We start from the raw sequence: 24,380 nt of genomic DNA on the forward strand, positions 1-24,380 counted from the left end.
ACCAGGCACTGCTAAAGCTGTCAAAGCAGCAAGTATTCACAGGGCTCGTTAAAGAAAGGTAAGCCAGCCTTCGTTCAGACCTTGGATGAGAGGCACACGGACCCCCGCAGTGGGGTTCTGCGGGGAGACAGACAGGACTCAGCTCTGAATCAGGGAGCGGGTGGCGGAGCCATGCGATCAGCAGTGGATGGACAGCTACTCAGAGGAGACATCAAGCGCGGGGTGGGGGTGGACTCAGGCCACACCGACCTAACAGGGTTTGTGCTCAGGCATGCCAGGGGGAGCAGAGGCCACTGTGGGACGGTGAGGGGGAGGACTTGGAGCAGGACAGTGAGGGGGAGGACTCGGAGCAGGACGGCGAGGGGGAGGACTCAGAGCAGGACGGTAATCAGATAGCGAGCTCGGCTGAGCTGGCTGAGCCGGAGCCTCGCTGAAGCTGAACAAGGCAGAGGTGAACATGGAAGCCCAGACATTGAGGTCTGGTTGGCAGTTGCTCAGGAGAGCCTGCGTAGAGTTTGGTCAGGAGACTCTGCCAGCACCTGTGTTTTAAAGCGGGTTGTAGGTATCATCCTCTGGGTCTAATTCCTGTTAGGATCTGCCAGGCAAGACTGCTGCTTCCTTTGACAGGCTGGTGTGAGTGAAGGCTCTCTGTGAGTCCTCAGAGAGTCCGTCACACCCTTCCTTGGGCCTGGCCTGCACCGTTTCACAGCCAGGTGAGTGGACTGAAGGGTCAGGGGTGCTCTATGTGAAATTATAAAGTTGTGAGGTTTTGCTTTTGCAGCCCGTCCCTCTCCTCCCTATCTCCTGCCTTGCCTTTCATTTTCTGCTGTCCACCATCCTGGAGAGCATGTTACTTACACCAGGGAGAGGACCCCCTCTGGCTTTTGCTCCCAAGAAGAATATGACATGAGTCACCTCTGGCACTGAACTGCAGATCAGTATTAATCCTTTCCAAGACTGGTGTGCGTGCTCAGTTGTGTCTGACTCTCTGCGACCCCATGTACTGTAGCCCTTCCAGGTTCCTCTGTCCATGGGATATCCCAGGCAAGAATACTGGAGTGGGTAGCCATTCCCTTCTCCAGGGGATCTTCCCAACCCAAGTATTGAACTCGTGTCTCCTACATCTCCTACATTGGCAGGTGGGTGCTTTACCACTGAGCCGCCTGGGAAGCCCTTTCCAAGAGTATTTACCTTTCAAAGAGTAGTCCCTAATGGGAAAATGCTAGATAGCACGGCAAGCTGGGCTCGGTGCTCTGTGATGACCTAGAGGGGCAGAATTGGGGTGAGGGGGAGGGGAGAGATGTGTACACATGGCTGATTCACTTTCTTGTCCGCAGAAAGCAGCACAACATTGTAAAGTAATTATGCTCCAATAGAGGTGCTTCTAAGAGTCACGTTACCAGTGCTCTGGAGCAGTGCTGAAATGTTGGGCTCTGGGGTTCGATTGCCGGGTTTAAATTTTGTTTCTACTGCCTGGTAACAGTGAGAACCTGGGCACATACTTAACATCTTGGTGTCCCATTCGTTTCCTCGTTGCTAAAATGAGAGCAGTGATAGTATCTTCCTCGCAGGGCGATGCTGAGAACTGAGATCCTCTGTGTGAAGTGCTGAGCAGAATGCCTGGCACATTGAAAAGCTGATAAATTGAGTTCTTAGTATTATTATTTTGCTCCCCAGCAGGGAGTTTTTGAGGCACTTAACACCACATAAACCTCCTTTTGTTCCTCTTCAGACCAGCACTTCGAGCAGAGAATAGGCCTTTCTTTGGAGAAGCAGAAGGCTTGACAGTAGCACCATTGCCTCGTAAAAGAGAAATCTAAACACGTAGCATGCTGACTGAGTCATCTCGGGGCCTGGGCTGCCCCACCTCAAACCCAGGGCTGGTGGCTCATGACTCGCAGGACCCTGAACCCTGCTGCTGTCCCACGTGCGTGGCCTCTGTGTCGGAGGAGCGGACCATGCTTGGTACCCTTCTTTCCAGACGCCACTGTCAACGGCCAACCTTCTGAAACGACAGAGAAGCCTTTTTCCTTGCTGAAGGTTGTCCTTAGGTGGCCTCATTTTCCACATTGGTTAAGACCAGGAAATATTTTGCTGTGGGACTCAGCTCACCTCTCAGACATATGGAGATCCTTTCTCCTGTTGGCCAGGGGCTCTTGAAACAGCTCTCATGCCCTACAGAAATAATCCAAGGGTCCTGAGGGCCTTGGGGAGTGGGGCTAGGTAGGGATGGATACATGAGGTCAAATCAGAAAGTTAAAAGTAACCCCCTGTATCTCAGGAAGGAGAAGGATGAACAAAGGGTCGTACGAGGAACGGGGATATGTTCTCAGTGAAGTCAGTGTCATTGCTGTCTCTCAACTCTGAATCCATTCACCAGCAGCCGTCTTTTCATTGTGTCCCCTCCACAGACAAGTGTCTCCAGCCTCACTTCCTGTTGATGTCGTTCACCTTCTCCCTCCACCCAGCTCTGTTCAGTCCATCCTTATGAATGTCATCAGGAACAGCCTAGTTCTGCGTCTTTGCACTTTGATCTTGAGGGTCCTCTGCTCTGGGAGCGTTTGACAGCATCATTCATTCCTGAAACTGTGCTCTGCTGGTTTCTGAGCTACCCTCCATCATGGCCATCTTCTCTGATGGCACCTTCTCGGGTTCTTTGATGGGTTTTCTCTTTCTCTCCCAACTCTCAACCAGATGGTAGTGTTCTCTTGGGTTCAGTTCTTGAACTCTGCATGTCTCGGTCACAGTGCCCCAGCCTTGCCCGTGCCTAGGGCTGCAGCCAGCGTTCAGTAAGGTGACGGCTTCTTGTCTTGTCTCTGTCTCTTCAGACCTCCATCATCAGCTGCACACATGTGCATCCACTGGCCCTCTCCCTTTGGGTAGCCAGCATATTAGGGCCATTCAGAGTGAACATTATCAACAGTGAATACATCCACCCCCTCTCCATAACAAAATGTATCTTCTCCTGTGTCACCCAATGCAGACACCAGGGCAGCGTCTTAATGATTCATCTTGGTGATATTTATTATAATCAGTCACCATGCTAAACCCACTCCATACATTTTCTCACTTAATCCTCACCACAGCTCTGTTATCCTCATTGTGAACATGAGAAAACCAAGGTTTAGGAGCCTTGATGCCTAACCACTGTGTCACTGCTGAGCCCACCTGGCTTCAGAGCTCTAGCTCCTAACCCCGTCATCCTACTGCCCAAGAGGATATCAGGGCTCCTGGCACCAGGCCTGCCACCTGCCATGTGATGCCAAGACTTAGCAGGTCTCCTGTCACATCTGTCACTGCATTAGCTCAGACCCTCATCATTCTTTGTCTGGACCAACTGGTCTCACTGCATAAATCGTCATCTGCTACTTCACTTGCACCCAGGTTAAGTTTCTAACATGCAAATTTAATCATATCACTCTTTTTTTTAAATTATTATTTATTTAGATGTGCTGGGTCTTATTTACAGCATGCAGGATCTTTAGTTGCAGCATGCGGGATCTAGTTCCCTGGAGGTCGAGGCTGGGCTTCTGCATTAGGAGCACAGAGACTTAGCCACTGGGCCACCAGGGAAGTCCCTGAGTCACGTCAGTTGTAATGAAAATGCTTCAATATTAAAGTCCCAAACTCCTAGGTTCACCCTCGATATCCTTAACAAGCGGTTGGTCCTATGCTTCACTCTCCAATCTCTCCTTCTACCTGGGGACACTCTCTGAGGGCAAGGGTTGGTCTTCCTTATCTTTGCACCTGGGTCCCAGCACCAGCACTCTATGAATGTTTGTTGGATACATGGATGGAATGCCATGCTTCTTCGATGCAAAACTCTGATTAAATTTCTCTTTTCTAGATTCCAAAGGAAGCAAGCAATCGAATATTATAAACAAGTGATAAAAATAAAGGAAAATGCGGGCACTCTGGCCAACTCCCCACTCGTCAGGAATCAACTGAGCGTTAGCCTAAGTGATACCTTGTGTAAATTAGGTAATTGCTTTGACATATTTCTATTACAAGCAGATGACTTTTCCCTCCATCTCACTTGCATACTTTGCTTATTTTTAAAAAGTCTTCATCTTTGAAGTCAGCAACTCCTGCTCCATATTATTTTCAACTTTCTCTCTCTCTTTTTTTTTTTGCTGCTTATTTACTTTCCCTCATTAGATAAGTGTCTTAGTCTGTTGCTATAACAGAATAGACTGGGTGAGTTAAACAACAGAATTTTATTTCTCACAGTTCTGGAGCCTGGGAAGTCCAAGATCAAGCTGTCAGCAGATTAAATGTCTGGTGAGTGCCTGTCTTGGGCTTCTCAGGTGGCACAGTGGTAAAGAATCTGTCGGCCAATGCAGGTGATGTGGGTTTGATCCCTGGGTGGGGAAGATCCTCTGGAGAAGGAAATGGCAGCCCACTTCACTGTTCTTGCCTGGAGAGTTCTGTGGACAGAGGAGCCTGGTGGGCTGCTTTCCATGGGGTTGCAGAGTCGGACAGGACTGAGCAGCTGAGCGCAAGGGCCTAGCTACTGGTTCAAAGACAGCTGTTTCTTGGCAGCCGCACACAGTGGGAGAGAGAGCCCGAGAGCTCTGGAGGTCTCTTTTATAACGGCACTAATCCCATTCATGCAAAGGAACATTTCATGCAAAGATGGGCACAATAAAGGACAGAAATGGTATGGACCTAACAGAAGCAGAACATATTAAGAAGAGGTGGCAAGAATACACAGAAGAACTATCCAAAACAGATCTTCATAATCTAGATAGTCACTATGGTGTGCTCACTCACCTAGAGCCAGACATCCTGGAATGTGAAATCAAGTGGGACCTTAGGAAGCATCACTACAAACAAAGCTAGTGGAGGTGATGAATTCCAGCTGAGCTATTTCAAATCCTAGAAGATGATGCTGTGAAAGTGCTGCATTCAATATGCCAGCAAATTTGGAAAAACAAGACTGGAAAAGGTCAGTTTTCATTCCAATCCCAAGGCAATGCCAAAGAATGCTCAAACTACCGCACAATTGCACTCATCTCACACACTAGTAAAGTAATGCTGAAAATTCTCCAAGCCAGGCTTCAGCAATACATGAACCATGAACTTCCGGGTGTTTAAGCTGGATTTAGAAAAGGCAGAGGAACCAGAGATCAAATTGCCAACATCAACAAATGACCCCATGAACTGTACCCCACCAGGCTCTTCTGTCCATGGGATTCTCCAGGCAAGAATACTGGAGTGGGTTGCCATGTTCTCCTCCAGGGGATCTTCCTGACCCAGGGATCGAAGCTCTGTCTGTTTTGTCTCCTGCACTGGCAGGTGGTTTGTTAACCGCTAGCACCCTGTGGGAAGCCCTACTAGCTCAGTTAGGTGGGATTCACTTACATTTTAAGGGCCACTGTTGAAGAACTGAGAGCCTCTGAGGCAAAGGGCCTGTTTTCCAGGCTCTGCTGTTGCCGGAGACGAGGGTAACACATCTTGTACTGCCTCAGTACTTATTGGTCTCAGTAGTCCGTTCCCATGTTTTGGAAATAGTCACATGGTGAATTCTGTCATCGTCCTGCAGCATCGCCACCAAACCTGGGAATGGAGGAGAATGAGAGTTGAAATGGAGGCTGCAGATACTGGTTGGTGGTTCACTGGAGACAGGCCACCACAGGAGGGTGGGCTGGGGGACGTCAGGGATGCAGTTCCCACAGACAGCACTGGCCACCCTTTGTGCCTCCACAGAGTAGGTTCACATGGAGAGAGGGTGCAGTGAGGGTCAGATAGATATCTCTTCACCCTTGGGCAGCTTTGTTGACTTCTTCCAGCAGGCTACACCAGAAATTGCAGTTTCTGTAAATGCCACAACAAGAAATGTTCTGAAACACTATCAGAGCTCCTGAAATCTCATCGCTACAGGACACAGTCTACTTCAGCTTTAAAGAGCTGTTTTCAACCCAGGCTGATTTTGACCCTCAGGACAAAAAAGCTGGAGAAATGTTTGATGTCATGGCTCGGGGTGGAGAGTGCTAGTCATTTAGTTGGTGGAGGCCAGAGTGGTTGCTAAACATCATACAGTGCCCAGGAAAGCGCCCCCACAGAGAAAATTATCCAGTCCAAGGTGTGAATAGCACTGAGACAAAGAAACCCTGATCTAAACCAACCACTTTCCCCAGCAGGTACGATTGGCATCCATATTACAATAAAACAGGATTGCTTTCAGCCTAGTCATTTGCTGACAAAAAAAGGCTTAAAATTCTTGATATCTGCAGGGAAAGAATATTTTCTGTTTTCACTCTATAGATTTAGGAATGAGTGTGCCCATGTGTGTGTATACTTATTTTTTCAGGTAAGGGTTTCCATGCTGAGTACATGAAATAAAGATTTATGTTCGTAAAGAGAAAATGCAGATGCAAATCTAGAGAATGTTAGTGGAAAAGGAACTAGTTTACCTGATCTGGTTGCCTATATTTTTGTTCTCAGTTTTGGTGACTTGTCTATGATGAAAGTATAATGTATACTTCATTTGCTTGCTGATAACAGGGCCTCTGTGGAGAAGGCAATGGCACCCACTCCAATACTCTCACCTGGAAAATCCCATGGACGGAGGAGCCTGGTAGGCTGCAGTCCACGGGGTCTCTAAGAGTCGGACACGACTGAGCGACTTCACTTTCACTTTTCCTTTCACGCATTGGAGAAGGAAATGGCAGCCCACTCCAGTGTTCTTGCCTGGAGAATCCCAGGGACCGGGTAGCCTGGTGGCCTGCCGTCTCTGGGGTCGCACAGAGTCGGACACGACTGAAGCGACTTAGCAGCAGCAGCAGCAGGGCCTCTGTAATAGCATTTGTCTGTTTGGTGATGTCTTAGATAAGTCTTTAAGGCACGTTTCAGTTTTGCAGTCCATTTTCAGTGTGGTTCAGTGTGGTTCCGAGCAAGTATTTTTCTGTAAGGAGCACTTTCTCGCCATCACTTTATTATTTTCCTCTCCACTGGTGATTGAAGTTGATTCATTTTGCAGGGGGCCCACTGCAGGCTTACAGAACACTGTGGGTGGTCAGGTCAGCTGTCAAGGCAGGATTCCTGTGCTTTTGTTTCAGTCCCTGGTGGTGAGAGCTGACAGGTATCTTCGGTACAAGAGGAGGAGGACGTTGGGAGGGAAATAGACTGTTATAGAGACCTCGGAATCATTTGTTCTTCGACATATTTTTAGTTTCCCTACGTGGAGGTAGAAAAACTTTTCCTCCATCCTCTCAGGGTCCCTGGCTGAGCTTGAAAATTAAATTGAAAAGACAGACTTTCGCCACCCTAATTCCACCTGACTCTGTGGTCAGAAATTTGAGAGCCTGCTTTGGTAAGAAATATTATCTTAAGCAGGCTTTTGTCAGAGGCCCAGGATCTCTTAACTGCAGCTTTTGGACCTAGTAAGCAGTCCTGGATGATAGAGTTCCACCTTTGTCACCAAAACTCTAAAAGAGAAAAAAATTTTTTTTTTCCTTTACCCCCTCCTAGGTTCTCCTGCTGGGGCCCTGTAAAATTAGCCTCAGAAAAGATTGAGGTGAAGTGAACTGAAAGTTGCTCAGTTGTGTCTGACTCTTTGTGACCCCATGGGCTGTACAGTCCGTGGAATTCTCCAGGCCAGAATACTGGAGTGGGTAGCTGTTCCTTTCTTCACTGGATCTTCCCAACCCGGGGATGGAACCCCGGTCTCCCTCATTGCAGGAAGATTCTTTACCAGCTGAACCACCAGGGGAGCTAAAAGATTGGTTAACAGGAGAAAAATCAAACAAGTTTATTTGTGTGTGCATCACACTCACACACACACTCAGGGATGAGCAGCTCCAGGGGTGGCTTGAACTTGCGATCTGTGTACTAACTTAGGGGAGATGGAGGGGAAAGGGCACTTATGGGCGGGCAGATGCCTCTTTGGAGGCATAAATAGACCCTTAGGAGAATAGAAGATGTGGCAGTTTGTGACAGTGTCTGGCTGCTATGGTGTTGTAAGTCCTCTGTCCATTGGATTCTCCAGGCAAGAATACTGGAGTGGGTTGCCTCCTCCAGGGGATCTTCCTGACCCAGGGATTGAACCCGTGTCTCCTGTGGCTCCTGCATTTCAGGCAGATTCCTTTACCGCTGAGCTATCAGGGAAGCCCCATATGATGCTGATCCTATATCTATTCAGTCAGGATTTAAGTGCTTTATACATAAAGCATGATGGAATTATAAGGATGGGTTATTTTAACCTAAGTAGTTTGTATGTCTGGGGTGGTTTGGGAGACTCATTCACCCTATTAAGATGAACAAACCTCCTATTGCACTACCTACCTGTAACCCCCACCAACTTCCCACTCCCAAGACCCAGCTTGAAGCTGCCCACATGAGTGGCAGCCCAGTCGCTCAATCACAGATCATCGCTTGCATTTCCCTCTGTGACTCTGGATCCGAGGCTCTTTTAGAAAACTGTCTCCTTTGTCTGCAGTTTGTCTCCTTGTGGGGGCAGCTCCTGAGGTGATCTGCAGGGGCTGCTTACCACTTTGAAATGGTCCCCTCAGTCCTCCAACATGAATTTTTTGAACGACGTCTGGCCTGTATTTCAATCCAGATGACAACATGACTTGGTCTTTTCTGGATGCCATAACAGACAGACAAATGGGGTGGGATAGATGGAAACTAGGTCCCCTGGTCTCAAAAGAGCCATCCTAAGTTTTGTATCTGGGGCATTCAAACCAAATGGAGATAATTTCTGCCTTCAAGTAAATTCTTGTCTTGTTGGGAGGCAAAACAAACCTATTATAACATATATGACACGTGAAAGATTTAAAGCACAGCTTGGTTGCAGAGGACTGAGCTGTGTTTTAGTTTATTTCAGATTTATTTTTTATTTATATATTTCAGGTTATTTTCCATTATGGCTTGTTATAAAATACTGAATATAGCTCCTTGTGCTATACAGTAGGTGCTTGCTGCTTTAATATATTAACATATAGTACTTTATATCTGCTAATCCCAAACTCCTAATTTTTTCCTCCCCCACCTTTCCACTTGTGTAACCATAAGTTTGTTTTCTTATGTCTGTGAGTGTATTTCTGTTTTGTAAATAAGTTCATTTGTATCACTTTTTGTAGATTCCACATATTAGTGATATCATATGATATTTGTCTCTGTCCTATTTACTTCACTTAGTATCATAATCTCTAGGCCCATCCATGTTGCTGCAAATGGCATTGTTTGATTCTTTTTTATGGCCAAGTAACATTTCTTTATATATTTATATACCACATCTTCTTTGTCCATTTATTTAGGACATTTAGGTTACTTCTGTGTCTTGGTTATTGTAAATAGTGCTGTTATGAACATTGGGTTGCATGTATCTTTTGGAATTAAGAGTTTTTATCTTTTCTGGATATATGCCCAGGTGTCGGATTGCTGGATAGTATAATTCTACTTTTAATTTCTTAAGGAATCTTCACATTGTTTTCCATAGTAAGCACCACAGTTCAATTCCCACATTAATGCGGGAGAGTTCCCTTTTCTCTACACCTTCTCCAGGGTTTATTATTTGTAGACTTTTGGGTGATGGCCATTCTGACCAGTGTGAGGTAATACCTTTTTGTAGTTATAATTTGTGTTTCTTTTTTTAAATTAATTTTTACTGGAGTATAGTTGCTTTTGATTCACATTTCTTCTAATCCTTTGCAATGTTGAATACCTTTTCATATGCCCATTGGCCATCTACATGTCTTCCTTGGGTAAATGTCTATTTAGGTATTATTAGTTTTTTTTTTTAAGCTGACTTTCTTGCTAAAAAGAAGGGACTTGATCTGTCTTTCCACCATTTTATGCCCAGCTCCTGGAACAGTGGCTGATACATAGTAGGTGCTCAATAAAAATTTGCCAAGTGAATGAGCGTATAATGGAGGAAATGCCTTTGTTTATTCAGATTTACCCTTCCATTTTAGAAAAGTAGGTATTGATTATTAAGAGTATTTTAATATTACTTACTTGTATTATAATTCATTCAACAAATATTTACTATGCCTTAAAGCAATAAAAACAGATTTTCTACAGGACTACTTCAATAAAGGAAAAGAGATATTAGTATGGAATGGGATTCAGTCCCAAATACAGCATTGTCAAGTGGGAATTTGTAGCTGAGGAGTTGGGGGTCAGCGGGTGTCAGCGGATAGAAAATTACTAAGAGACAACACCAAGGGTAAGGGGAATTCTGGCTAAATGAACCTAACAGGATTCTTGCTGAAGTCAAGCCAGGTTGATCAGACATCACCTGGCAGTTAGTGGAAGGTGAGAAATCTGCCTGGATACCAAGGGTGATCAGGTTGGAGGAGGGCTAAACTCACTTAGCAGGATTCTTCCTGATTGGAAGAACTGGACTATATAGAGATGAACATAGAAGCCCAAAAGTCAAGCCTAGTTGAAAAAGCTCAGAGAGCCTTGAGTAGAGTTTGGCCAATGAGAAAATCTTGTTAGGTGACAATCTCTGTTTTAATTCCTGGAGAGACAGAGCAGTGAGAAGGACAGGTAGACCCACACTATCTTCACTGAGCTCACATTGAGGCCAACAGCTGTCAGACAACTATTAATAAATACAAGACTGCTTAGCCACAATTGTGGAGAATGTCACAATAGAGATGGAGGTTGGACAGCTAAACACACAATGGTTGAACTACAGTTTGGCAAAGTGCTATCATGGCAAAGTACAAGTGCTAACAGGGGACCTTGATCTGTTAGATGGAGGGGCATGGGTGGAGGGTGCTTCTCAGGAAGTGACGCTGAAACTGAATCTGGAGGAGGAGGACTTGCTTGCTAAGTGGTGGGAAGGGAAAGGAGTCATCTAGACAGTGGGGACAGAATTTGCAAATTGGGAAGGAACAGAGGACCAGAGGGGCTGGGATGCAGAGGGAAGAGGGTGCACTAGGGGGACATCAGAGAGGTGTCACAGGCCCCGAGGGCTGGTCAGTGCCTTGGGATGTTGCCTTAAGAACTGCAAGGTGTTTACAAAGCCAGGGAGTGTTAGGAACCTAGAGTCCTGCATTCCTCCAGCTTCGTCATCACCAGAGATTTCTCACACCAGATGCTCAAATCGTCTTGTATGTCCAGTGTCATGAAGGAGCCCAAAGAACCCATTTTTGACTCATTTCTACTACTGTGAGTATTTTGACCTTTTAAACAGACTGTGAACTGCCAGGGGCCAGAGTCTTGTCATTTTTTCTTTGTGTCTTCAAAGCATCAGAAAGAGTGCTAGCCGTGTGGGTCTATCACTGTGCTCTATCAGTGCAGGAAGTGTGAGGAAAGTGGATAAACAGGTTCTTTCTTGGGGTTTACACAGTTTGCCTGGCTTTCCGATAGAAGTGATGGCTCTGCTCGAGGATAACAACATTAAAAGAAGTGACCGTAATTGTATTTTAGCCTATTGAGAACAGTAATCTTTAGGGGACATTTTAGATACTAGTTTGGATTATAGATTAATGATAATAATTGCTAGCTTGAATTGATAGGTGCTAGTCTTGGCACCTGCTTCTTCCTTAGTCTTTTATTACATTTAATCAATGTATGGGATACAGTATAATCTTCCATGAGGTATAAAAATAGTGGGCATCCAGCAATGATCATTCATGTTTTAATCATACTCAGGACAATTTTATGCATGAGATTATACTGAGCACATATTGAAAAAAAAATTTGGCTTCCCAAGTGGCACTAGGGGTAAGGAACCCACATGCCAGTGTAGGAGACATAAGAGACACAGGTTCGATTCCTGGGTTGGGAAGACCGCCTCGAAGAGGAAATGGGACCCACTCCAGTATTCTTGTCTGGGAAATCCCATGGACAGAGGAACCTGGCGGGCTACAGTCCATGGGGTCGCAGAAAGCTGGACACGACTGAGTGACTCGGCATGCAAATGACATAGTGAAATGATGGGTTCCTGAGAGGGTGATAGTCCTGAGGTTTATTTCTTCTTCGTATCACATTTTCATGAGGCACTTATTCAAAAATGAAATCTCTTTATGTTCAATATTTCCTTTACAGCTCTTCTCCTCTCCACTTTAATCCAGTTTCAAGAACAAACCTTAACTTCCTAAAACTGCTAATCCTAGAAACTTAAGACCAAGCCAGACATGAAGAGAGGGTTTTTTTTTTTTTTATTTTGTTCTCTGCCACCTTTCACATAGACCAATATTTTTTTTCTTCAATCTTCTTCTCTTATAAATGTTTAAATCCACCTATTGAGAAATCATTTCAGTGGGAGGAAGAAACAACTGTGGCTTTCATGTTCCATTCTGTCACGCTGAGTGCTGTATACAGAATTGTGTATTTTGGATGAAGTATGGTAGATGAACATTCTGTTACTCCCCTCTCCCTGGGAATCTTTTACAGAAGAAATGCCAAGTATCTCAGTCACACTTGGAAGAGCTTGAACAAAGGCGCTAGTGGGTGACTTTCAGTGGGGTGAGTCAGCCCTGTTTTCCTCATTTGATTTTAAAATGCTTGGCTCAGCTAGAATCCTCTTCTTGCTAGCAGGAGGTCCCTGAATCAGAAGTCAGGAAAGTGATATAGACAGACTTTACATTTTCGTTTTAACTTAAACATATACATGTAATTCTTTGCCTTAACTTTAAAATTTGAAGTTAAGATCTTTGTTTTTAATGGGTCCTCTGTTTGGAATTGAATGTCATATCTCTCAAAATGCCTCATCCATAGTTTCTGGTTTTGGTTTCTGGAAGATGAGAACTTCAGGCGGTTGTGATACTTCTGGGCAGGATCCTTTCAACAGTTGCCTTTTTCTGCCTTCAATCTTTTGTGGTTTTCTTGTTCATTCATAATTCCAAAACATTCGGACTATATTTCATAGAAAACAGCTCTCTTTCACTTCACACTCTTATGTTACTCGTGTGTATCATACTTAGATCAATTACCAAAATTAGACTAACAAATAAGGGTGTTACCACCCTTATGGCAGAAAGTGAAGAGGAACTAAAGAGCCTCTTGATTGAAGGTGAAACAGGAGAGTGAAAAAGCTGGCTTAAAACTCAACATTCAGAAAACTAAGATCATGGTTTCTGGTCCCATCACTTCATGGCAAATAGGTGGGAAACAATGGAAAAAGTGACAGACTTTCTTTTCCTGGGCTCCAAAATCACTGTAGATGGTGACTGCAGCCATGAAATTTAAAGATGCTTGTTTCTTGGAAGAAAAGCTATGACCAACCTAGACAGCATATTAAAAAGCAGAATTAGTAGAAGGAAAGAAATCATAAAGATCTGAGCAGAAATAAATGAAAAATGAATGAGAGAAACAATAGTCAAATTGAATAAAACTCTAAAAGCTGGTTCTTTGAGAAGATAAACAAAATTGACAAATCCTTAGCCAGACTCATCAAGAAAAAGAGAAGAATCAAATCAACAAAATTAGAAATGAAAAAGGAGAGGTTATACCAGACAATGCAGAAATACAAAGGATTATAAGAGACTATTATGAACAACTGTATGGCAATAAAATAGACAACCTGGAAGAAGTGGACAGATTCTTAGAAAAGTTCAATATTCCAAGACTGAACCAGTAAGAAATATAAATTATGAACAACTCTGAAATTGAAGCTGTGATCAAAAATCTCCCCCAAAACAAAAGCACAGGACCGGGTGGCTTCACAGGAGGATTCTATTAAACATTTAGAGAAGAGCTAATGCCTATCCTTCTAAAACTCTTTCAAAAAATTGCAGAAGAAGGAACACTTCCAAACTATGAGGCCACCATCACCCTGATAGCAAAACCAGACAAAGACAACACAGAAAAAAAAAACAACTACAGGCCAGTATCACTGATGAACATAGATGCAAAAATCCTCAACAAACTAGCGAACAGAATTCAGCAGCACATCAAAAAGCTCATACACCATGATCAAGTTGGGTTTATTCCAGGAATGCAAGGATTCTTCAATATATGCAAATCAATCAGTGTGATATACCATATTAACAAATTGAAAGATTAAAAACCATATGATCATCTCAATAGATGCAGAAAAAGTCTTTGACAAAACTCAGCACCTATTTATGATTAAAACTCATCAAAAAATGGTCATAGAAAGAACCTATCTCAACTGAGTAAAGGTCATATATGATAACCTACAGAAAACATTATTCTCAATGGTGAAAAACTAAAAGCATTCCCCCCAAGATCAGGAACAGGAGAAGGGTGTCAAAAAAAAAAAAAAGGGGGGAGAAGGGTGTCCACTTTTGCCACTATTATTCAACATAGCTCTGGAAGTCCTAGCTACAGCAGTCAGAGAAGAAAAAGAAATAAAAGGAATCCAGATTGGAAAAGAAGGGTAAAACTCTCACTGTTTGCAGATGACATGATACTGTATATAGAAAACCCTAAAGATAGTATTAGAAAATTGCTAGAGCTAATCAGTGAATTTAGCAAAGTTGCAGGATACAAAATCAATACACAGAAATCACTTGCATTTCTATATACTAACAATGAAAAACCAGAAAGAGCAATTAAGGAATCAATCCCATTCACCATTGCAACAAAAAGAATTAAATATATAGGAATAAACTTACCTAAGGAGACAAAAGAACTGTACACAGAAAATTATAAGATACTAATGAAAGAAATCAAAGATGACATAAATAGATGGAGAGATATTCCATGTTCCTGGGTAGGAAGAATCAATATTGTGAAAATGACTATACTACCAAATGCAATCTACAGATTCAATGTGATCCCTATCAAATTACCAATGGCATTTTTCACAGAACTAGAACAAAAAATTTCACAATTCATATGGAAACACAAAAGACCCTGAATAGCCAAAGCAGTCTTGAGAAAGAAGACTGGAGCTGGAGGAATCAACCTTCCTGACTTCAGACTATACTACAAAGCTACAGTCATCAAGACAGTGTGGTACTGGCACAAAAACAGAAATATAGACCAATGGAACAAGATAGAAAGCCCATAAATAAACCCATATAACTATGGGTACCGTATTCTTGACAAAGGAGGCAAGAATATACAATGGGGCAAAGACAGCCTCTTCAATAAATGGTGCTGGGAAAACTGGACAGCTACATGTAAAAGAATGAAATTAGAACACTTCCTAATGCCATACACAAAGATAAACTCAAAATGGATTAAAGACCTAAATGTAAGACCAGAAACTATAAAACTCTTAGAGGAAAACATAGGCAGAACACTTGATGACATAAATCAAAGCAAGATCCTCTGTGACCCGCCTCCTAGAGTAATGGAAATAAAAACAAAAATAAACCAGTGGGACCTGATTAAACTTAAAAAGCTTTTGCATAGCAAAGGAAACTATAAGCAAGGTGAAAAGACAACTCTCAGAATGGGAGAAAATAATAGCAAATGAAACAAATGACAAAGGATTAATTTTCAAAATATACAAGCAGCTCATACAACTCAATACCAGAAAAACAAACAACCCAATCAAAAAGTGGGAAAAAGACCTAAACAGACATTTCTCCAAAGAAGACATACAGATGGCTAACAAACACATGAAAAGATGCTCAACATCGTTCTTTAATAGAGAAAGGCAAGTCAAAACTACAATGAGATATCACCTCACACCAGTCAGACTGGCCCTCATCAAAAAGTCTACAAACAATAAATGCTAAAGAGGGTGTGGAGAAAAGGGAACATTCTTGCACCGTTGGTGGGAGTGTAAACTGATACAGTCACTATGGAAGACGTGTGGAGATTCCTTAAAAATCTAGAAATAAAACCACCATATGACCCAGCAATTCCACTCCTAGGCAAATACCCTGAGGAAACCAAACTTGAAAGAGACACATGTATCCCATTGTTCACTGCAGCACTATTTACAATAGCCAGAACATGGAAGCAAACTAGACGTCCATTGACAGATGAATGGATAAAAAAGTTGTGGTATATGGACACAATGCAATATTACTCAGCCATAAAAAGGAACGCATTTGAGTTGTTTCTAATGAGGTGGATGAACCTAGAACCTATTATACAGAGTGAAGTGAGTCAGAAAAAGAATGATAAATACCGTATTCTAACATACATACGGAATCTAGAAAAATGGTACTGAAGAATTTATTTACAGGGCAGCAGTGGAGAAACAGACATAGAGAATAGACTTACGGACATGGGGAGAGAGGAGGAGAGGGTGAAATGTATGGAAAGAGTAACATGGAAACTTACATTGCCATATGTAAAATAGACAGCCAGTGGGAATTTGCTGTGTGGCTCAGGAAACTCAAACAGGGGCTCTATATCAACCTAGAGGGGTGGGGAGGGGAGGGAGATGGGAGGGAGGGTCAAAAGGGAGGGGATATATGTATACCTATGGCTGATTCATGTTGAGGTTTGACAAAACAGCAAAATTCTGTAAAGCAATTATCCTTCAATAAAAAATAAATAAAAATTTTTAAAAAGCAGAGACATTACTTTGTTGACAAAGGTCTGTCTAGTCAAAGGTATGGTTTTTCTAGTAGTCATGTATGGATGTGAGAGTTGGGCCATAAAGAAAACTGAGAGCTGAAGAACTGATGCTTTTGAACTGTGGTGTTGGAGAAGACTCTTGAGAGTCCCTTGGACCACAAGGAGATCAAACCAGTCAATCTTAAGGAAATCAATCCTGAGTATTCATTGGAAGGACTGATGCCGAAGCTGAAACTCCAACCCTTTGGCCACCTGATGCGAAGAACTGACTCATTGGAAAAGACGTGATGCTGGGAAAGATTAAAGGCAGGAGGAGAAGGGGAGGACAGAGGATGAGATGGTTGGATGGCATTATTGACTTGATGGAAATGAGTTTGAGCAAGCTCTGGGAGTTTATGATGGACAGAGAAGCCTGGCGTGCTGCAGTCCATGGAGTTGCAAAGAGTTGGACATGACTGAGCAACTGAACTGAACTGACTTAACAAATGCAGTTGAGTCTTGGTCATGTTAAAATTGCAGTTAGGAGCAGAAGCATGCTAGCACAGTGGAGATGAGCCCTGTAGATGCAGGCTTTTAATGTGTCCTGGGCATCATATGGAAAGTCCTGCAGAGGAAATAGAGGGCCCTGGTTAATCCAGCAATCCAGTTTATGTCCGTTAGCAAAGCTTCTTTTTTACATGTTATATATGTTGAATGATTTTTAACATTATTGTTATATAGTACAATAATATTATATACTATACAAATGGTTGTATATTTGTAAATGCTTTTGGTTTCAAAAGAATGTCAAATATCCCTTATAAGCTTAGAAAACTTTTAAACCTGAAATGGACTCTAGATAGGACTCAGCAATTTTAAAGCTGAGGAAATAGAAGATATTTCATATGTCTTATCCCAGTATAGCTTATCAGAGCATCCTATCAGTTAGATATTATTGTAGAATCATTGAGGCTCAGAAAGACCAAGTGAAATTCCAAAACTTTGCAGCTAGTAAGCAGTAGACTTATTACTTGGAACCCAGGCACCTGACCCGAAATTCTGAACTCTTTCTACTTTTTTGGGCTCTGGGAGTTTGTGGTCTTCTTGGGAAGAATCTTATCTATTTTTAAAAAAATATTTATTTATTTTTACTTATTTGGCTGTGCTGGGTCTTAGCTGTGGCGTGTGGGATCTATTTCTCTGATCAGAGATTGAACCCCAACCCCTTGCATTGGGAGCCTGGAGTCTTAGTCACTGGACCACTAGGGAAGTCACTATATTTTGCGTTTTAGATCCAGCACTCTTGAGGCTGAATAGAGGATGGAAGTGGTTGAGAGGAGAATGGAAACGCTCCTGTGTTCACGAAGAGAGGGCCAAGACAAATAGAAAAGTGTGTTTGCGATTCAGTAGGTAAATCCCACAGGGCGCAGTGCCTAATTAGATATAGCAGGTGAGGGACAGGGACTAACCTGAGGCTTTCTCCAGCTATGGCTATACACATGTCCAGTGCAGCTGGGTGGCTGGAGCTGTCGGCATCCCACGGCAGGAAGCACAAAGTTGAGAGGTGGAATGGGAGCCACGATGAGCTAATTTGGGGCCTCTTGAATTTGAATCTCTTATCTGAGTGGAGATGTTTAGTAGGCAGAATATGGTGCTTAGAAGCTAGCAGACTGAAATGGAGAAAAACCTTTGGAAGTCCTTAGTACACAGGTGATGGCCGAACCCTGTAGAATTGAAAGAGCCAAGAAGAATATAAGACAGGAGATGGCAGGAGACAGAACTTAGGAGATGGGCCACAGAGACGGAAGAAAGTGGCGGAGGAGTAAGACGGAGAGATCACCAGCCTCCCCACAGATACATCAAAAACTCAAGATAGGGAACAACTTCTACAAGACAAACTCTAGGTGACCAGCAGAAGACCCCAGGCCTTCAGGGGGCAGGCTCGGCTCCCTGGATGAGAAAACCGCAAAATTCTGTAAAGCAGTTATCCTTCAATTAAAAAAGTAAAGTGGAAAAAAAGGGGCTGAGGAAGGTGTTGTAGCGAGAGATGAGGAATGGCTCTAGAGGTGGCAGAGAATCAGTAAAATCGTGGATGCCAAGAAAGGAGGGGGCTGAGAACTGACCACCAGATCTAAGACACACCATTGCATTTATCAGCAGAATGGCCGCAGGGAACCATCAATTTTGGTAGAGTGGTAGGAACAAAAGCTGTGTAAGAGAGAACAATGCATTTGTTCCTTCTCCCCAGAGACCGGTCTGCAGAGTCCCATCCCCTTGAATTGGTAGAGTGAGTTCCTGCTGTATCTGGGGCAGGAGACAGAGGGCGCTGCCCGCCATCTGCTCCCAGGTCCCTCTGAGCAGACTAGCCTGTGGCCTTAGTGGAGGGGGTGAACGGAAAGATCCACTCCCCTCCCCCACCCCCACATCCCCATAACCTTTATTGTTTTATATAGGGTGGAAATACAGTGCAAGGAAACATCCCATTGCAAGCTTTTATTGCTTCATTTGGGACAATGATCAACAACTTTTCCCCTCCCTAGTCTGTTTATAGACATACATTTATTGAAAGGAGGCATCAACAAGCTTCATTTCTCAAATGGAAAGACTTCTGACAAACTTTAGTCATGCTTACATGGGCCCAAGTGTTCCTAGTCATACTTACGAAACAAAAGGAAAGTTTAAACAGAGAACCTTGAAATCCTGCATAATCCTCCTTTCTCATTACTGTCGGCAGCCTGTCTTCTGGATGGAGCGTATAGGCTGAGATTGTTTCCACTTCTTACCTATTCCTCCAAGCACAGTGGGGAAGCTCGTTGGTGGGCAGGGTCCACAGTCTGTTCTCATTCAGGGAAGCTTCCTGAGGCTCTCCACCAACACCTGCAATTTTCCTTGTTACCTGGTGACAGCAACCTAGATTATAGTTGTGTGCCCGGGGAGGAAATGAACTCAGGATTGGCAGTATAAAAATCTACCTATTAGGTAACAGCAAATATTATATGAAGCAAGAGGAACAGGCTTAAATTTCAGTAGACTAAAGGTTGGAAGAAGTTGTACTTTAGAAGATTACTTTAAAGAACAGAGAACTGCCTTTGGAGAATATATCTTGCTTTCTTTTTCCAGAGGAAATACTAAAGATGTTACTTTATTACTATTAAGTACTGAAAAAAAAAGGTGGGGGAAGTAGGAAAACTTATCCTTTAAAATACAAGAACAGATTCTCAAGGAGGCTAGGTCCTAGGACCTTCCCCCTCACTTCCATCCGCAATTCACACTCCCTTGGAAACAGGGCAGATGTGGCCGTGAGGTACACAGTGGAAAAGGCAACAGGTGCTTCCTTCCTGGTTGTGGTTTTACAGAAAATCTCCTAAGGAACCAATGTGAGAGGGAGAAGAATGTTCTCTCTTCCTCTTTCTAGAAGTTAAGGTCCTTGGATCTCGGGACCTGGGTTTAAGTCCCAGTTCTGCTATTTTCTGGTCTTGTGGACATGAGCTCTCTGAGTCTCAATTTTCTAATGGCAGAAAGAGGATGGTCATCTCTGCCCACAGAGTTTATTCTGAAGACTTAACGACATGCTGTTTGTAAAACAACCAACAGAGTCTGCAATGAAAGTTAGGTTCCCTCCCCATCCAGAATGAAAATTTTTAAAAATTAATGAATTAGTTAATTTGGCTGTGCCGAGTCTTAGTTGCAGCACTCCGGGTCTTCCATCTTTGCAGTGGCATGCAAACTCTTAGTCTTGGCATGTGGAATCTAGTTCCCTGACCAGGGATGGAACCTGGTCCCCCTACATTGAGAACCTGGAGTCTTAGCTGCTGGACCACCAGGGGGGTCCCCAGAATGGAAATTTGAAGTGGGCAGGAGGTTCAATGACCTCTTTTGTATGCAAATGAACCCATCCTGGTCTTTCTTCTCACTTGGATTGAAAGGACTGACCAAGCTGGATGGTGCTGTCCAGTTGCACCACGCCTGAAGGAAGATGGGGTGAACTGCGGTTGGGCCTCAGCTAAGAGTATCCTCTCCTGGCAACTACTCTGCTTGCTGCCAGAGAGAGGTTGCATTGAAGAAAGTCCTGAGGTCAAACCTGTCGATACAGGTCCAGATGGGTCATGAGGGTAAAGGGGCCTGAGGAGCCAAGGTGTGTGGCCAAAAGGGAGTGTAGGGAGCACAGACATGAAAGAGTGTGTCGGGGCATCAGCAGCCGGTCTGGGGGACAGTTTCAACCTCACAGCAACTCAGAACCTCTTAAAGGGCCTTCGGGCAGAAGGAACAGTCTGTGCGTCTGGTTATCGGCATCTGCAGGAACTCTAGGAATGAGCTCTTGCTCAGCTGCTAGCACCTGAGACATTCTGGCTCTGTGCTTTTCCACTTGACCTTTTAAGGCCTGTTCAGGCCCAGGTGGTGCTAGTGGTAAAGAACCTGCCTGCCAGTGCAGGAGACGGAAGAGATGTGGGTTTGATCCCTGGGTTGGGAAGACCGCCTGGAGAAGGGCATGACACCCCACTCCAGTATTCTTGCCTGGAGAATCCCATGAACAGAGGAACCTGGTAGGCTACAGTCCTACCATAGGGTCACAAAGAGTTGGACAGGATTGAAGTGACCTAGCACTCACGCACGCATGGCCAATACAACATGGTCATCCTGAGCAGGGTAATTTGCAAGTGCTTTCTGCTGAGCTTTGTTGGGGCAACTGAGAACCTCACAGGGGGTCATGAAAATAATTCCCAAAGAAGAAAAATAGCCACTGATTGCTAAATGGAGCCAACAGCTGAAACTCCCCATTAGCAGCAGAAGCACTGTGAGATCTGTGCTATGACCCCTGCAGCAGAGCTACAGAGAGAACCTCTCTGCAGACAGTGTCACAGTGCAGATATGCAGATCAGTCCAGAAGCAGGGAAGAGGGGGCCTCGCATAGAGTCAGGGGCATGGGCGTGGATGAGGCTGCCCCAAGATTGTTTGACCACAAACTGGAGTGAATGACTAGACCTCTTTCAGTTTTCTCATCTTTAAAAGCCAGTGACATGCACAAAATATTCTTTGAAAGAACACCTGTTTTTGGAGAAGACTGCACAGATGGGGACCAAGATGGAAGAGATGCTTTTTACTTAACATCTTTATATATTTTCATCTTTGAATCCTGTGGATGTGTGGCCTGTTAAAGAGAGTAAATATTAATAACGACAAAAAAGACAAGTGATGATAGTTTGTACCTTATAGGATTACACACACCGGATAGATGGTAATTACATAAATTGCAGTGTTTATGGTTATTACTATTAATACAGGGATGCTGGCTAGGCCACCCGTCAGTAGTTTTTACCCTTAAATACTCAGCAGTCTCGTATTGGGCTTCTCTGGTGACTCAGTGAGGAATCTGCCTGCAACGCAGGAGACCCGGGTTTGACCTCTGGGTCAGGGAGATCCCCTGGAGAAGGGAATGGCTATCCATTCCAGTATTCTTGCTTGGAGAATTGTTTGGATAGAAGAGCCTGGTGGGCTACAGTCCATGGGGCGTCAAAGAGTCAGACGTGACTAAGCGACTAACACTTTCACTGTCAAGTATCCAGATTGATGCCCTGTAGGCACTGGCCTTCCATTATATTTGTAGTCAATAGTATCAATTTAGCCCCTTAAAGCACCCTTGTAAATGGGTAAAATGAACAAATGAGTGCCACTTGCAAATTGACTTTTTTTTTTACTTTTCACATATTTTAGAGAATTATATTAATTATTGACAATGGCACAGGGCACTGTATAATGAACACCTACATATCCTTCATCTGTGATCACTAATTGTTAACATTCTGGTCACATTTGTATTCTTCCTTTCACACACGCACAAATATATATATATTTTCTGGACTATTTGAAAGTTAGTTGCAGATGTGACATTTTTATTTCTAAATACTTCAGCATGTGTTTTCGAGAATAGGACATTCCCCTACACAAGTGAAAGTCACTCAGTCGTGTCTCTTTGTGATCCCATGGACTGTAGCCCGCCAGGCTCCTCTGTCCATGGAATTCTCCAGGCCAGAATACTGCAGTGCCGTTCCCCTTTCCAGGGGCTCTTCCCAGCCCAGGGATCAAACCCAGGTCTCCCGCGTGCAGGTGGATCCTTTACCGTCTGAGCCACCGGGGAAGTTCTTTCTTGCTTAGTGGCTCAGTCCTGTCCTACTCTTCCAAGACCCTTTGGACTGTAGTTCACCAGACTCCTCTGTCCATAGGATTTTTAAGGCAAGGATACTGGTGTGGGGTGCCATTTCCTTCTCCAGGGGATCTTCCTGACCCAGGGATCGAACCTGCATCTCCTACGTCTCCTGTATTGCAGGCAGATTCTTCACCCGCTGAACCACTGGGGATTATCAAACACAGGAACTTTAACCATTACACAAGACTATTATCTTATGTACAATTCATATGCAAGTGTTCCAGAGTGTCCCATTAAATGTTCCTTATAGCTGTTTACTTTTTGATCCAGAATTCTGTTGAGGACCTTCCATTGCATTTGGTTGCCTCCTTTAGTCAAGAACATTTTAGTAGGACTTGTTTTGCCTTTCACTGACATTGATATCTTTGAAGAGCCTAGGTCAGTTTCTACCCTCCCCTCCCGGTCCCAATGTCTTGAATGTGTACCTGATTGTTTTCTGATAGTTGGACTCAGGTTAAATGTTTTTGGCAAAAATACCACAATAGGTGATGTTCCAATGCCACTTTTTAGAATATTTTTTATTCTCTTTTAAGTGTCTGAAGCCAGGAGTCATTTTGAAAAATTCTAACATTCTTATTTTCAAATATCCAGCAGGTCAGTTATTGATAAGTGACTCCTGTCATCAAGTCATGATGGAGGCCGTGGGCTATCTGTACAAATCACTTGATTTAAGGGCCACCTACCTCGGATATTCTCATTCATCAATCCCCGGAATCCTACAGTGAGTTTCTGTTCTGTGTCTCAACAAGAAGTATACTTCAGGTTTTTCTTGTCTTGTAAATGACCTCTTGACAACTTTCATTTCTTTGCAGCCTTCTGAGGGAAATTGAGCGGACTCGGGGTAGGAGATGTTGGCCTCAAGGTATGAGCCAGCAGTCTTCTGAAGGTCCTAGGCATGGCGCCTCATTTTTGGAGCACTTGCTTAAATTAAACTATCACAGCGCTCAGAGATCAGACACAGTGAGCTCAGCAATGTGCACCAAAGCAGATAAGCTACAGGGGGTTAAAAGCTTGGACTTGGTGGCTCAGACAATTTCAGATAAATCAAAACATGCTTCAGGACAAGGGAAAAAGCTCTTGAGACCCATTGTTTCCATTTCAGCTGTGGAAAAGACTCGATGGAAGACACAGAGTAATGTTGAAATATGGAATGGCCCAGAAAAAGAAGCAGTGAAGAAAAAGAAAGATTATTCCTCTAAAACTTTACCTTTGGGTAAAATGGATGGTGTAGTAAAGCTTTCACGGCAACGGATTTTGTCAGCTAAAAGTGAGAGTGAAAAAGGCCTAATTAATGCAAATTGCCAGCATCCCCTGGTAGAGTCTCTTAGCCCAAATAATCCCTGGAAATCTGTATCTGAGCTCATCTCAGAGAAGTGGCTTTTTCATAGCCCAGATTACAGTCCAGTTTCTCACAAGTGTTTTTTGCAGAGAAGATCTCAGTTTGAAACAAAGTTGATGGAAGACTTCAAATGACACTAATAAAGAATAAAGATTTTCATGGGCTCTTCTGTGTAACTTTTTTCAAATTGTCATTATTTAGAATTCTTTGGTGAGATATTTTCTGGTGATAATCAAGGTCTGGGGGTTTTATTTTTATTTTTTAGCCCCTTGAAATATTGTAACTGACTGTAGCTAAAAATAATACTTTTTAAGTCATTCATATTTCTGTGGTAAGTAGAAAACTGTTCATTTCACAGGGTTCCATATCTAAAAATATATGGAGATAATGTTACTAAAGTTCTAATTGTGTTACTTTTACTATCATTTGTCTATGAATTTATGAATT

General features: G+C 43.4%; 1 protein-coding gene across 1 annotated transcript in view; it reads left to right on the top strand.

The window, feature by feature from the left end:
• Positions 1-24,092, top strand: part of LOC110145301 (putative tetratricopeptide repeat protein 41) — an 83,758-nt gene extending 59,666 nt beyond the window's left edge. The window contains 4 exon segments of the mRNA XM_070454030.1: positions 3,848-3,981; positions 23,186-23,315; positions 23,407-24,052; positions 24,054-24,092. Coding sequence (XP_070310131.1) covers positions 3,848-3,981; positions 23,186-23,315; positions 23,407-24,052; positions 24,054-24,083 — 940 coding nt within the window. The 3' untranslated portion in view covers positions 24,084-24,092.
• The last annotated feature ends 288 nt before the right edge of the window (positions 24,093-24,380 follow it).

This window comes from Odocoileus virginianus, chromosome 23 (assembly GCF_023699985.2).
Source record: "Odocoileus virginianus isolate 20LAN1187 ecotype Illinois chromosome 23, Ovbor_1.2, whole genome shotgun sequence".
NCBI lineage: Eukaryota > Metazoa > Chordata > Mammalia > Artiodactyla > Cervidae > Odocoileus > Odocoileus virginianus.